The 16152-nt window shown below is 35.2% G+C and overlaps 1 protein-coding gene across 7 annotated transcripts in view; it reads right to left on the bottom strand.

Annotated features, from left to right (window-relative positions):
- The window catches only part of CBLB (Cbl proto-oncogene B), a 212187-nt gene that overhangs the window by 38879 nt on the left and 157156 nt on the right, over positions 1-16152 (bottom strand). For all 7 annotated transcript variants that reach the window (XM_065876496.1, XM_065876494.1, XM_065876498.1 and 4 more), the window contains one exon: positions 8808-8902. In XM_065876496.1, coding sequence (XP_065732568.1) covers positions 8808-8902 — 95 coding nt within the window. The remainder of the gene's footprint in view (positions 1-8807; positions 8903-16152) is intronic.

The raw sequence follows: 16152 nt of genomic DNA, 5'->3' as shown, positions 1-16152 counted from the left end.
TTTAGAAATCAAAAAGATAGATGTTGAGGAAACTTTTTTTTTGAGAATCTAATTTTCCAATACATGTTGAACATTAAAGACTTCACGGTGATATTAAATGTGGCAGTACTTATAATCGCCAATAACTGGACACAACCCAAATGTCCCTTAGTAGAGGGATGGATAAACAAACCATAGTGTGTTTTACAATGGAATACATACTCTGAGCAATAAAAAAGGAACAAACTATTGATACTCTTGACAACTTGGATGAATCTCAAATTCATGGTGCTAACAGAAAGAACCCAAACTCAAAAGGCTCTATACTACATGATTCTATTTATATGACCTTTGGGAAAAAGCAAAATTATATAACACAAATCAGACTGATAATTTCCAAGGGTTTAGGGTAACGGGAGAAGTTGACACAGGCCTGGGGGGTGTTTTTGGAGTAAAGGAACTGTTTTCTATCTTGACAGTGGTAGTGAATACATGACTGTGCGTTTACCAAAACTCACAAAACTGTACATTAATAAAGCAGGGTGAATTTTACTGTATGAAAATTATGCTTTAATTTAACAGCTGGAAAATTTTCATTTTAAGGTTGAAAATTCATTTTAACTCATTTAAGATACTGCAGATTAGCATCTTTCACAAACAAATATGCTTAATATCCCTAGTGGCCTTCAAATAACTTATCTAATTCTATTTGAGCCTACAGAGAAATGTGGACAGAAACAAGGAATGCTTGAATATGGTGGAGTATGTCAAGATGCTCTCAATGTGAAAACAGAATCTCATTCTAACCCTATGCATTTTCTATGAACAGATCAGTATGTTCATGGAGAAGTGGAGAATATATAGCAAAGTATGCCTCTATGGGACAAAAAAGAGACAGTATAAGGAATATAATTTAGATTGCATATTTAAATAGAATCCAATGGCTCACAATTCTGCGTAAGGCTACCTAATTATTTGTGATCATAAATCAGCTGTATGGTAAATTACAAGTAACAGATTTGTCAGACTACTGGGATTAGTGTTAATATCAGTATTCATCTTAGATTTTACTCAGAGAAAATGAAAGGTTAGTGGAATTAGTTGCATTCCTGCACCCAGATTATAGCCACCCGCCAAATGCCATTTTCCCACAAATGATGAGAGAGGGATTCTATCTGAATTTAGAAATTATAATACTAAAATAAAAAGGAGAAAAATAATACCCATAGTATTTATTTTGTACCCTTTCCACACACTATTTCTCTTTCTGTTGAGACTAGTTTAAAATGATATGCTTGCAGCCCTCAATTCTTGTCATCAGTGTGTCAACAAGCAGGTTCTAGGGATTTACCACAAGACATTAGAAAACCTACGTTAGGATGGTCAAGCTGCTTCACGGGAGATTTGAACAAAATTTATAAATCAATAAGAATATGCAGAAAAAATAAAGTCTGAGTTTCAAATACTGAGTCACATCAATAGGTCAAAACCAAATGCACAAACATTTCTACATGATACACAATGAGAGAAGAATGCCATAGTGATCATAATGAAAAAATTGAAAAGATGGACCCATCCCCCACTATCCCATACACATCATGTCGATTGTAACTTACAAAGGACTGCCATCTTCAATATTAGTTCACCTTTCTATCTACCCAAGGTAAAACAAGTAAAACTAGTGCAACATCTTGACAAATCCTGAAAATAATTTAAGGTATTTGAATGAAAGCTGGTTCAAAAATTAACAAAAGAGCATCACTGTTCATTCACTAGGGTTAAGAAAAGAGTAGTTCTTAATTACAGCTTGATCTTCCATTTAAAGTTCTCTACCATATTTTCTTTAAATCAATGAAATTAATTTCTCATCATTGAACATAAACAGGATTAATGCAAAACTGAAGTGTGTATTGTCTATACAAACCCTCAGGTGAACAATAACAGAACATATTGCCCTGCTCTTTTGCTATTAAGCATAAACAGTGAAGCCCGGTATGCACAGTATATAAGATGAAAAATTTCCATCAAGCTTCTTTCTCTTAAGTTTTTAAAAATTACAATGTGATGTTTGCTTTAATAGCTCCTGTGGCATACTGCTTTAATCTCTTCTTTCTGTTTTTCACTCCCCAGTCAAAAACAAGGCAAAACAAAACAAAACTTCCCTTCTCCCATGAATTTGACCACCATTTCAGTCAAACTGGTCTAGTTTTGTCTTCTGCACTTTTCTATCTACAGACCATTTTGGCCACTATTTATTTAAAAACAACCACTCTCACATACACGCGGGCACAGATGCTGATGCTGTTTGGCGGTGTGGACCTCTTAGATCACTCACTGGAAGGTGGCAGTAGTTGAGGCTGCATTCACAAATCCACATTTCTAGTTTGTTTTAGATTATCATAATAATAGATAGCATTTATTATAATTTTTACCACACAGAAATGTTCTAAATACGTTTTCTACAATATCAACATTTCAGGGGTAAACGATATAGTTTTTTAAGGTGATATTTTCATTTATAAGTTCCTATATTAGAAAAAACTTCTAGGATTACATTTATATGTCTAAGAGTATAACAAGTCTAATTAAATTTGGGCACTGGTCATGTAGAAATCATTTTATCAGCTTTAGATAGTACCTACTAAAGTATTTACTTGAATGTAATATAAAAGTGAAAGCTTAGATGGTATGTCCAATTGTCCCCTCAACATCACTATTCGGATGTGTGTATAATCGGCACCGAAACTCAACAGATCCTTAAGTCTTAATTTTACCACCCCTGCCCCCTTCCCACACCTGCCCTTCTCCAATTTCCCTCCCTCTGGTAAATGGCACCAACCCATTCATCCAGTTTCGTTAAGAAAAACCTATATAAAAATAAACCATCCCTATTTATTGTACCTCACAGACATCTGATTTATTAACAGGTACTGTTGGATCAAAATACAACCCAAAGTGGACTGTGTAACTCCATCACCATCATCCCAAAGCCCTGACCATCTCTTATTGGTTCACCACATCAGACGACTACACTCTCCATTGGTCTCACTTCAGCTGTCCTAAAGACAATTCATGTAGCAGCCAGTGACCCTCTTTAAAAACACAAACCAGCATCATGTCATCATGTTGATCAAAACCTTCGATGGCTCCTAAAACTAACCAAACCAAAGTTCTTATCATGGCCTTGAAGGCAATATATGATTTAGCCCCTATATACCTTATTCAACCCCAGCCCTACTGTCCCTCTTGCTGTTCTCCAGATAAGCCAACGGGATTCACTTGCCTCACTGTCTAGCTTTCATGCTCTTCACCAAGGCAGTCTCATGGCTTGCTCCCTTCTTTCAGGTTTCTGTTCAATATTACCTTTCCTAATGACCTCATCTGAAGTATAAACCTCCCTATCACTGTTTATTCCTTTCCCTGCTTTATTTTTCCTTCTAGCACTTACCACTACCTGACAATATACTATGCTTATTGGTTTACTTGCTGTTCTCCTTAACTAGAGCACAAATTCCAATGAGGATGGGATTTTACCTTGTTCACTCTGACTCTCCAGTCAGTACGCAACTGAATGAAAACAGGATAGTTAGGCAAAACCTGGATACTCTATTCACTGAGCTTAAACTATTAGCACCTTATCCATTTAGAAAAAATCTATGACAACGATCAACACCACCACCTCCAACAACAAAACACCCTTTTTACAAAAATATTAAGTAATATTGATTCACATGTATTTGAAAGTTGAAGATTAATATGTCAAAAGTACAAAAGGTCCATTTCTAAAAGACAAGGAACAAGAAAAATATTCTTCTAAAAAATGACATTCCTCAGCATTCCAGAACATTATCTTACCTGAAGTAATTATTCCATTATTACAGTAATTCCTTTGCTTATTGGCCAGCATCTTGTGTTAAGTAAAATAAGTATTTTTAACTGTTTCAGGTTTCATTTAATTTTGAAAAATCAAATTATTTCAAGATAAATATAATTTAGTAAAAATTGACACTACAATAAAAATAATTCATATAGATTTTTTCATTCTTCCCCTAAAAAATTATGATTACCCACATTTCAAGCTTTTAAGAATTTATATTTATAGCTAAGTGTCAATCACCTTAAGTAGAAACCATTTAGGAAAAAAAATAAGTAAACCTATATGCACTAGTACAGTTTCAGCTTACTTTTATGACAGAATATGCTTTCAAAATAAATTCTATATTCTTCTAGGTCTCCAGATAAATTACACAATAAAAGTCATATAATTGCAGTCATACTGTTTTACAAGAAAGAAAACACTATCACAGAGTAGCCTCTTCCATCAATTTAATGGGAATCAGAGTAACATCAAATAATTTAACAATTATACTTCAGTAAATATTAATAACAACACAGTATAGCTTTAAAGGTAAATATTAGCTTTGATATTACTGAATTCAACACTGGGGCTCTCAACATTTGTGAGAACTATCAAAGTCTATGTTGGGTAGCAATCTGTTATGTTGTTTTGGCCTAATTTTGAAACATGTACTAAGATGCTGACACGGAAACAATATACTTGAACATCCAACATCCCTATTTCCCTGAGTGACATTTTGCTAAGACCTGTATTCTATGCCTCTCCAGAGCTGAAGATCTATTCTCATTGTACTCTGGTTATACACTCTAATGAAGCTGAAGTAGACAAAACAAAAAACCAAACAAACAAAAAACCCAGAGCAGTAATCCAAGTTATACTGGCTTCAAAAATGGGATGCAACCAACCAACTATAAATGAGCATTCAAGTTGCCAAGTATTCATATGTAATTAATACTACAGATGAGTACCCCTTAAAAAAACATTGCATGGAACCTAAAAGATTGAAGCTCAAGAGGATTTCAGAGATCATTTAAGATAAACAGATCCCTTCATTATCAGATGGAGTGAGGTCCACAGAAGTTACCTTGTTCAAAGACAGACAAATATTAATACTGGAGTCACGTCTGGAACCAAGTCTGATTTTATTTTAATGGTCACTTCAGAATTCCATGCTGGTTCCATGATAAATGTAGTACAGCATAAATGATTAAGAAAAATGCTTATTAAAATATTAAGTGACAAAGGAGAGCATGAAATTATCTCTACAATGTAATCTAAATCATGTTAAAAAAAAGGCTAAAAAGAAAAACAAGTCAGAATGTTAAAACTCTGGAAGAACTGGACAGCTACATGTAAAAGAATGGAATCAGAACACTCCCTAACACCATACATAAAAATAAACTCAAAATGGATTAGAGACCTAAAGGTAAGACCAGACACTATAAAACTCTTAGAGGAAAACATAGGAAGAACACTCTTTGACATAAAGCACAGCAAGATCTTTTTTGATCCACCTCCTAGAGTAATGGACATAAACACAAAAATAAACAAGTGGGACCTAACGAAACTTCAAAGCTTTTGCACAGCAAAGGAAACCATAAACAAGATGAAAAGACAACCCTCAGAATGGGAGAAAATATTTGCAAACAAATCAACGGACAAAGGATTAATCTGCAAAATATATATATAGCTCATGCAACTCAATATTAAAAAAACAGACAACCCAATCCAAAAATGGGCAGAAGACCTAAATAGATATTTTTCCAAAGAAGACATACAGATGGCCTAGAAGCACATGAAAAGCTGCTCAATGGCACTAATTATTAGAGAATTGCAAATCAAAACTACAATGAGGTATCACCTCACCCCAGTTAGAATGGGCATCATCAGAAAATCTACAAACAACAAATGCTGGAGAGGGTGTGGAGAAAAGGGAGCCCTCTTGCACTGTTGGTGGGAATGTAAATTGATACAGCCACTATGGAGAACTGTATGGAGGTTCCTTAAAAAACTAAAAATAGAATTATGATATGACCCAGCAATCCCACTACTGGGCATATATCCAGAGAAAACCATAATTCAAAAAGATACATGCACCCCAATGTTCATTGCAGCACTATTTACAATAGCCAGGTCATGGAAGCAACCTAAATGCCCATCGACAGACGAATGGATAAAGATGATGTTGTACATATATACAATGGAATATTACTCAGCCATAAAAAGGAACGAAATTGGGTCATTTGTAGAGATGTGGATGGATCTAGAGACTGTCATACAGAGTGAAGTAAGTCAGAAAGAGAAAAACAAATATCGTATATTAACGCATATATGTGGAACCTAGAAAAATGGTATAGATGAACCGGTTTGAAAGGGTGGAAATAGAGACACAGATGTAGAGAACAAACATATGGACACCAATGGGGGAAAGCCGCAGCGGGGGTGGGGATGGTGGTGTGCTGAATTGGGCGATTGGGATTGACATGTATACACTGATGTGTGTAAAATGGATGACTAAGAAGAACCTGCTGTATAAAAAAATAAAATAAAATTCAAAAATTCAAGAAAAACAAAACAAAACAAAAACTCTGGTCATTGATATTTGGGGTATGTAAATGCTTATATTTATGTATTTGTTTAATTTTTTTCTTTTATATATTTTCCATATTTTCTACAATGACCAACTGCTACCTATATGTCAGAATAAACAAGATGGAGAGATAAACATGCCATTAAAAGCCAGCACTTGCAACTTTAACTATGGTTAATTTGCAGCATGCAAAATAGAAAACTAATTTGCTGTTAAGGATGCATTGTTAAAGTATTTCTCTGGTTAAGTAAAGCAACTGCATTGTTTGAGGGAAAATAATCAAGAGTAAATGCGGTGAAAGTATATCCAGGTACACATACAAACTAAAGTGTTAGAAAAATATCAATAAAAGGCATTTTACTATGAATTTGTTGTTCTTTATAGAAAAACAAGCACTTAATACTAAATATAGATGAAGCAAATGGTGACCTCTGCCTTTTATCCCACTTGCCAATATGAATTTAATAAACAATGTAAAATTTTAATCTCTAATTAGCAAGATTTCATGTACTTCGTTTTCTGATGTTCTCTGAATTAGAGGTAATTGAGCTTAGATGTTTTCATCACATATACAAATATCCAGAGTTCATTTGGTGCTACAATATCAATATGTTATTACTGATGTACAACCTACTACACAGAATATATATATTTGCTTCTAACTTCTATGTCTGCTACATATCTGTCAGCTCCAAGAAAAATGGCCACTAAAGAATGGTCCAATGCTTAGTTTCCCACTGCCCCCTAAATGATGTCAAATTTCATACTCATGCTTTTTCTCATGCACACCCCTTCCCAATTGTGCCCGTCCTCCATGACTCAGGAAATTTCCATCTTCTCTATAAGACATCCTTGACTTACAAAGTCTATAATAGTCTATTCTCCAAGCTTATATAAAAACTAACAAGTTAGATGCATACAGTTTAGTGCATAATGTTCTCTTGTGATTTCATGTACGTTAACTTTATTTTAAAGTAGATGGTAAATTTCTTGGGAGCTGGTATCTAGCTTATCGTGCTTTTGCATCCAGTGACCAGCAGAGGAAGGAGTGAAGATGCTCTAAGACTTTCAGTTAGAAATGAGGACCTTAGCAGATGATAAAGTCAATCCACCAAGAGACCAAGTACTATCAGTATACTCATTAAACAGCAAACAGTAAGGTGTTAAGGGAGAAGCAAAGATTACGAGAAAAGGTTTTTGCCCTTAAAACCTTATAATCGTTTTAATGTGGAGAGGCACTTTAGTATTAGAAAACAGTAGCGCAAAGTACATAATTAAATGTGTAGAAAATAAACTCTAGGAGGAGGAATGAGAATCAGTCTTACTACCATCATTATGACTGAAGTCACAGAAGTTTTCATACAGAAATAGAGCCTAAGACATGGGTCTTCAGAATAAAGATTCTGAAAACTTGGTGCACAGGAGAGAACAGCATGAAAGACTCAAAAAACCAGGAAAAAAAAATCAAGACAAGATTAGAGGGCAAGCATTAGAATTCCTGAATGATATTTTAATTGGGTAAAATTCTGTGGATCTTACTGATATAGCAGGAGAGCACAGAATTAATTTAGAAGGAAAGAAAGAACAATGTTGGGCTTTGAGTAGGAAAGTGATCTGGGGAAAGCAGAATTTAAATTAAATCAGCTACCTGAATAAAATATACTGGAGGAAAGACAGGCAGCCTGATTTAATATAGAGTAGGGAAATGGCCATCAGGAGACGGTTTTATCCAGGTTTGATTTGGATAGACACTATCCCTTAACTGTCTGATATGCTTCTTGTGTCCCCATTTTTTCAAATGAGACACCTAGTTTAACTCATTTTTCTAGCTTTAAAATCCATTGATATTCCATTCTGAGATCATATCATATGATCAGGTAGAAGGCTCTTTCAGTTGTCCCGTTATAAGCCAGAACTAGGGCAATGGGGAAGATTAGCTGAATATGAAAAACTTTAAAAGAACAATCAACAGGACTTAGTGGCGGAACGGATTTGAGAAATGAGAAAACTGGAGGAACCAAAGATTATTTTATCATGTCAAACTGGGTAGTGGGATAAATGTGATACCTCTAAGGAAGAGACATGAATTGGAAAGGAGAGCTCATTGTGCTACTTGAGCCTCTTCTTGGATGCAGGGAAGACTTAGCTTTTTCTCTGTTGCTTTATGTGTAATCTCAGAGTGCAGGTAAGTCTCAAAAATGCTGTAGTTATCAGCAAAGAATCAGAAAGGATCTCGATTTCTGGTACTTTAAAAATCCAGCTGGTTCATTTTTACTGATGCATATTCACCCCTGTACTTTCTGTACTAAGAACCTCAAAACCACTCTTTATAACAACTTTATGCATGGACAGTTGGTCTCCAAATTCAGTAAAACTCACTTGATGCTGGGGAGAAGGGTGGCAGCTGGAAGGGGAGGGGAAAGCCGGGGAGGAACATCGTATTCTTCACTTCCCAGGTGACCATTGGAAAAGACCTGAAAGGAAATCAAAGGGTTAGTTTAGAATTTAACTTCTGGAGGACCTTAAAACAGTAACAGTTCTTAGACAATCTATAATTTTGAAGAGAATATATAATTTCAGTTTATTTGAACAAGTGAAATATCATATAATTTACTTAGGAGTTAGGAGCACCATCGTGATTATTTATCACCACCCGAAAGTAGCACCATTTTTTATGTGAAAAAATAAAATACAACCTGATTCAACCTCTCTTATATTGAGAGGAGATGCTATAATTTCTATAAATCATATAGATAGCTAGGTAAATAGTAAAAGTCCCCAAACATGATCAGTTTTTATTGAAAAGCTAGCATTCTCTGTAAGGATTCAATAAAGAAAAAAGCAGTACTTGTACAATTCTTATTTCAATTCCTCCCAAATAAAAGTGTTCTAAATTATCTCTCTCTGGGGTTAACAGAACATGTCTAAACTTCTTGATAAAACAATGCATGAGTATAATCAGAAACGCCTTTGTTCTTTCAAGGCCGAAGCTTTAGCACTACTGGTAACTAGAGACCTGGTCTGGCTTTCAGAGTGCAAGCAATTTTAAATATAATTTTTGGTGTGTGAACAACACAAACCAAAATTGTTACCTTGCTCATAAGGTACCATAGAGAGCCAGTGTTTACTCAGAATTCAGAAATTCTGGTTTCCAGATTGCTCAGTTACATATGGGAACTGTCTAACAACTGCTCTTAACTAATCCAACAACTTGAAATGAAAGCAACTTAAAAGAAAAAAAGAGTAACTTTGCAAAGACAGATTAAACATATTTTAAGACCTTTAATCATTAGGGTTTTATCATGAAGCTCTTTCCCAAACTCTTTACTAGTTCATATTTAAGAGGTGTAGGCTGATTTGTGGCAAAAAGGATGTGATGTAACTTGAATAGTTCTAGGTAACCCAATCAATGACCTACCAATTCTTTTTTCACCCCTCAGTTCTAAAATGGTGTTGAAGCTTTAGAGTGCAAAATGGAAAAGGCCATACCCTTCCCTAGCAACTTAAGAAAAGGAACATGTTTAAAGAATCCATTTGAAATATAGCAATGTTTGCAATTTAAAGCAACAAAATATAAATTTTATAGCATTAAAGTATCACTCTAAAAACAAGTCCTGTGCTATAGCTTTGATTCCTCATGAGATTCAATACACTAGAGATACACTATGACAAAAATATCTCTTAGGGTTTCTGACAATGGACCAAATAACAAAACAAGGCAGAGTTTTTTCAATTTTGCTAAAGAAATGTCTCAGTAGATATTAATTATTGTACAGTTCAATGAAAACCTCTAACATAAAAAAATCCCTTTTAACCAACAAATACATGTGTCAAATCACAAGTGCTCATTGTATAATGGGCATATAAAGTCATCCTTAATTTGAGTCCTGTGCAATTGTTGCCAGAATGGATACAATGTATGATTTCTGCAATCAAATCTCCTTGATGTTTCTGTCATAAACACATTTAAAATTCATTCTGGGAAATGTAATATGGATTTATATGCAATTATTTGTTTTAATAGGAGCAAGTATCTAATGCACTGTTGATACTTAGTAAAATTTCAGCAATTATAAAATCAAAGGGAGCTATGGGAATAACAATTTCTGTTGTTTTAGTTCTACGTGAATCTTTTTCAGGACAAAGACTCTGATTTCCTCATTTTATAGGACATTCCTTCAATGCTTTACACACAGTAGGGCTCAAATGAACATTGACTGCTGACTGACTTACATTATACTACATATGTGCATACATACATGTTTGTAAAGGACCTAAAAATGCAGGTACTAAAATGACGTTCATGTTTCTGTTCATCTAAAGCGACTGGAAGACAAGATTTACGATTATTTCATTCTGAACTCCATGTTCCCACCTGCATCCGTTTCATCAGACAAAATCATTTTATCTAAAACTACTTTAGAGACTGCAGTTAAGTCACAACTTTTTGAGCCAAAAAGAAATATTTTACGTCCTCTGGAAATCTGCAAAGCCTTTTGCAAATAGGAGAAAACAGTAGTTCCTCAAATGTGTAGATTGGTAGTATCAACTGAAGCAGTTCACACTGAAATCTCACTGATTCAGGCCTTCTTAATCTCTCAACTAAGGAAACATCTTTTTCTTCTGCCTTCCTAGTTCACTGTTGCAAATTTACCACAATTCCATTGGACATGCTACCAACTTAAATATTCTGATCCTATCATTCCTCTGCCAAAAAAGTTTTCAAAGCTCTTTTTTGTCTACCAAGTTAAAGATAACTTGGTATAGAATATGAGACATTCCACTCCGTAACTGCTTTCAGTTTATATTGCCATAGTTTTACCTACCGTACTTACTCTCTCTGTATGCCCGAGTCTGTCCAAAATTGACTTCCTGCACTGTGCTTACCTTCCCACCTCCATGCTATTCCTTCCTGTCATGTCTACAACACCACCACCTACTGATTTTTTTTTTTTTTTTTCCGGTACTCGGGCCTCTCACTGTTGTGGCCTCTCCCGTTGCGGAGCACAGGCTCCGGACGCTCAGGCTCAGCGGCCATGGCTCACGGGCCCAGCCGCTCCGTGGCATGTGGGATCTTCCCAGACCGGGGCACGAACCCGTGTCCCCTGCATCGGCAGGCAGACTCTCAACCTCTGCGCCACTAAGGAAGCCCCACCTACTGATCTTTTAATGTCTACAGATCCGTCTTGCACGAAGCTTTCTTTATTCCTTCTTTTACCCTGCATCTCAATTGGAATGTTTCTCCCCCTAGGGCATCCCACATTATATATTCTGGATGCTTCGCCTATGCCTCATCCCTTAATTATATACCTGTCTCATCCTCACTAGACTGTGCTTGATTCATTTTGTATTCGCCACAGTGTCTTGAACATCCTACTCGTTTAACTGAAAGAGGCTGAAGGAATAAGAATACATTAAGGGGAATTTATACTACCTGTGGAAGAAGTATAATCTGAGTTATCACAAAATTTATTATAAACTCTAGGTTACCCTGTATTAATATTTTTCACATGCCTCAAGATAACATTTCATCCTAATTTTTAAGTTTGAAATATCTTCCTATGATTCAGATATTGTCTAAAATTTAATGTTAAAGCATTTGGGACCCTTGAGATGTAGGGAAAACAAACACAATTGTGATAATCTTAGCACAATTAAGAAAAACCTTTTTAATTACAAAACCCCAAACACAACCCCCTTCCCCCATCCCACACATGTAAGAGCACACATACACTACACCAAAAATATCACTGTAATTTATCCTTCAGAAACATTAGATTAAAAATGAAACCTGTGTACACAGAGGACTTATTTTCTGAAAGACAGCACCTGAGATTCACAGATAAGTTTAAGTTCATTCTTATAAACATGTGCCTCTCCACCAAAATAGCAAAAGCCACAATCTCAAAAAGAGGAATCATCCTATGTATTTATCTAGCAACATCTTCAAGAGATTATTGTACACAAGGTCATTTTAGAATAATGTCACTTGAAGTAACATAAGTCAGAGATCGTTTCTGTCACATAGGAAACAGTAGCATTCTTAATCTTTTAAGAGGAACAAATATAGTTGGACACAGTGTTAGTATCTAGATATAAGGAGATACATTTCAAGTCTCCAATGATATTTTAAAACATTTTCGTGCAATAAAATAATTAAAACAAACAAACCAACAACAATAACTAAATATCTAGCCAACAAAGTATTAAGTAAGGAACAGGTTTATAATGTGGCTAGAATCTGAGGGAATGGAAACAGTCCTATAGGAAAGAAATCTCCTACCAATAAAATAAAACAAGGTAAATAAACCTAACAACTCTTAGCTTTCAGGTTCATGTTAAAAAGTAAAGTATTAATTTAGTTAACTTGATTATGCTAGGTGGGAGGGAGAAGAGAAATGGGAGTAAATTAAAGTCACAGAGAATTCTTACACTTCATTTTAATTATGAATTAGAGGGCTTTTTTTCTTAGAGCTCTTTACAGTTAGCAAATAGAGTAATTAGAATGTAATTTATCCTTGCTTCCCTTACCATTTATCTAGGAAAGATGCAAATAAAAAGGGCAAATGGTTCTAATGGATGATGGGAACTGGCACACTGACATAGGACACACAACAAAGGGCAGCAAGTCCTCACTCTATAGAATGTTTAGTTTCATGAATTCCCCTTATGGTGTTACATATAGTACACTTAATGTTAAACTTTTAGTACTCATCTAAGTTTTCTTATCTTTAAAATGGGCAGATGATATTTAATTTGAGATATTTCCTTTAATGAAAACAAGTCTGAACGATAGTTGTTACTCTTTGACACAGAAATGTATTTGCTTACATTTGGAGAGACTGACGGGTTATGTGAAGATAACACATCAGCCTCCAAGTATCTAAATCCCTATACCCTTTATTCGCATGATAACATTTTTTAAAAAAAAATTTTAAAGACTGCACACTAGGTATGGAGGGTGAGAATATATTGTAACACTTACCATTTTCATTAATATACAAGTCTTTTTAAATCAAAATCATTTCCCCTTCTTCTTCAACCCTTCTCCCTTGTTTCCCTCTTATTGTGAATATGTGATCTATAGAAAATGACTACTTCTCTAAAAGAGTAAAAAATCCTATTTTAAACAAGAAAGTTACATTTTACCTTTGGCTGAAGGCGAGTGCTGGAAAAATACATTAAAAAAACTGTCTACGCTCCTAGCATACCACAGACATCTTCTTCCTCCAAGTCCTTTCCTGCCCTACCCCTGCCCACCTCCAACCCCAGCATGCATATACTCTTTCCCCTCTGTCATCAACCTAACTATAATAACTCAGCAACCCAGTTATTGAGTGTTTGCTGAGTATTCATTAGCCACTATGCTAAATAAAAGCAGAGAGGAAGGAGAGAAAGAGATAATGATTTTGGTTTTAAATTAAAAAAAAAATAAGGACAACTATTTTAAATGAAAATGAACTGTTACAACTTATACTAAGACTCCACATCTAGTTTGGTTTTATTCCATAACCAAGGGGTATGGGGGCTTAGATACTTGGAGGGTAACTATTCTCCTAGAAACTAGGTCCTATTATTATTTCATTTCATAAAGTAAGGGAAATAAGTGGAATTGGGGGCATAGATGTAGTAAGTTGCTTGCATCCACAAAGCCAGTGAATTCTAGAGCAAGAAGTAAAACTCAGGTCTGATTCCAGAGCCTGGTGGATCTATGTTGATCAGATTTTTAGTTTTGTTAAAATGCAGCTATCAGGTTTGCCTTATATTTTTACTTCTGCCTAAAGGAGCTAAACAGTTCCTCTTCTATAAAAACATTTTGTTAAATTTGAAAGGGGAGAGAACATCGGGATTCTGGTTATCCTGAACACTAGGAGAGTCTTGTATGTAGAAAGTGCTTACAAATATGTAATTAAATCAATCTGGATTGAGGGACTACAGAGACGTAAGTTAAGAAACAAACTCCAGGGCTTCCCTAGTGGTGCAGTGGTTGAGAGTCCGCCTGCCGATGCAGGGGACACGGGTTCGTGCCCCGGTCCGGGAAGATCCCACATGCCGCGGAGCGGCTGGGCCCGTGAGCCATGGCCGCTGAGCCTGCGCGTCCGGAGCCTGTGCTCCACAACGGGAAAGGCCACGACAGTGAGAGGCCCATGTACGGCAAAAAAAAAAAAAAAAAAAAAAAAAGAAAAGAAAAGAAAAGAAACAAACTCCAACCCAGGATCAGGCAGAGACTGAGAATTACAGGATCCTAGATGGACGCAGTATTCCATCGATTGAAGCTAGCCTCTAAGTCTCCCAACAGTGAAATAAGAAGAGGAATTGGGCTTTTTCTATTTTATGTCAGTTGTGATATACCTTGTGGTCTACTGAAGTGGACCCATTTTTCCTTCAAAAGATAATAAAAGAGGAGAATAAGGGGAGACATGGTCTGTTTTATAGCGTTTAATACATTATGTATAAATCCTTCTTTATTATCTGTCTTAAAAGTCAAACAACTATACTGAAATGAGAAATATTAGGTGTCTAATTTTGGTAAAAATGTTAATCTAGTTGTAACTTGAAATTAACTTTGAGAATATAAGCATTGCAATGCTAATACACACAACATATGAGATTAGACCTTCATGAATTTTAATGAGCCTAATTTAGATAGAGCTAAACAAATTCAGCTTTCAATAAGACATAAATTTTGTACTTTACTCAATGTTCTCTGGGATATTAACATGTATCAATGATCAAGACATGAAAGTTCACATAGAAAACATGTAAAGGAATCTTTATAACTTAAATCACTACTAATACTAATAACATAGTTAATATAATAAAAATAAAATTTCATACCTATAACCTAAGAAATTATAACAACCACCATCCATACAAAAATTAATAGCCTGTATTCTAGGGCTTAGAAGGGCAGGTTTATTTAGTGCTAAGACTGTATAACATATTATCTAAGAAGAACCCTGAAACAAGAGGTCTTCAGTGAATTGCCCAAGATAATTATTATATTTTAAGTATTTCTAAGTCCATTCAGGAAATAAATTGTAATATGTTGCTAAGATATAACCATTCATGTCGGAGCTCTTCTGAACACTCTCCTTAAGGCAAGTGTGATCATGTATGAATGAAAAGTAATAGAGACTAAAGGGAAGAAAATATCACTGGAAAAAAAAAAGGCAGGTCCTTCTGATCAAGATTCTAAGTTGTAGAAACATACTTTTGAAGATAAGCTCCCCATTTTCAGAGAACATTATAAAAATGCTTTTATAAGTGCTTTCTCTTCCATTTACATCACCTTTGCATGACCTTGAAGAAAACCTTTACAGATCTTCATATTTATAATAGATGAAAGCCTGCAGGTACCAACAAGACACTAACAAAGAGTTATGGCAAACCACCACCACTCTTCCCCTGTGTTTTGAATGCCTGAGTAGACAATTTTGACTCTTGCTATCTTGGCTACCCTAGAATATCACTAATAACTAAATCTTATACAGAGTTTTCCTTCACACATGTGCACGCATGTGTGTACACACATACAGGAATTTAGTACATGTCATTCTTCACACTTCTTTGTTTCTTGATTAACTCACCAACTACAAACTATTATTTTGAAGGAATAGTCTACTCCCCTAAAATAACAACTTAAGATCAAGAGAGATGGGAACACTTAAATATTACAGTCTTCAAAAGAGGCAAAGCCTCCTTCAGCTGAAGGAAGATGGTG

The sequence above is a fragment of the Phocoena phocoena genome, chromosome 4 (assembly GCF_963924675.1).
Source record: "Phocoena phocoena chromosome 4, mPhoPho1.1, whole genome shotgun sequence".
NCBI classification, from domain to species: Eukaryota; Metazoa; Chordata; class Mammalia; order Artiodactyla; family Phocoenidae; genus Phocoena; species Phocoena phocoena.
Note: the sequence above shows the minus strand (reverse complement) of the source record. Positions and strands in the feature narration are given on the sequence as shown.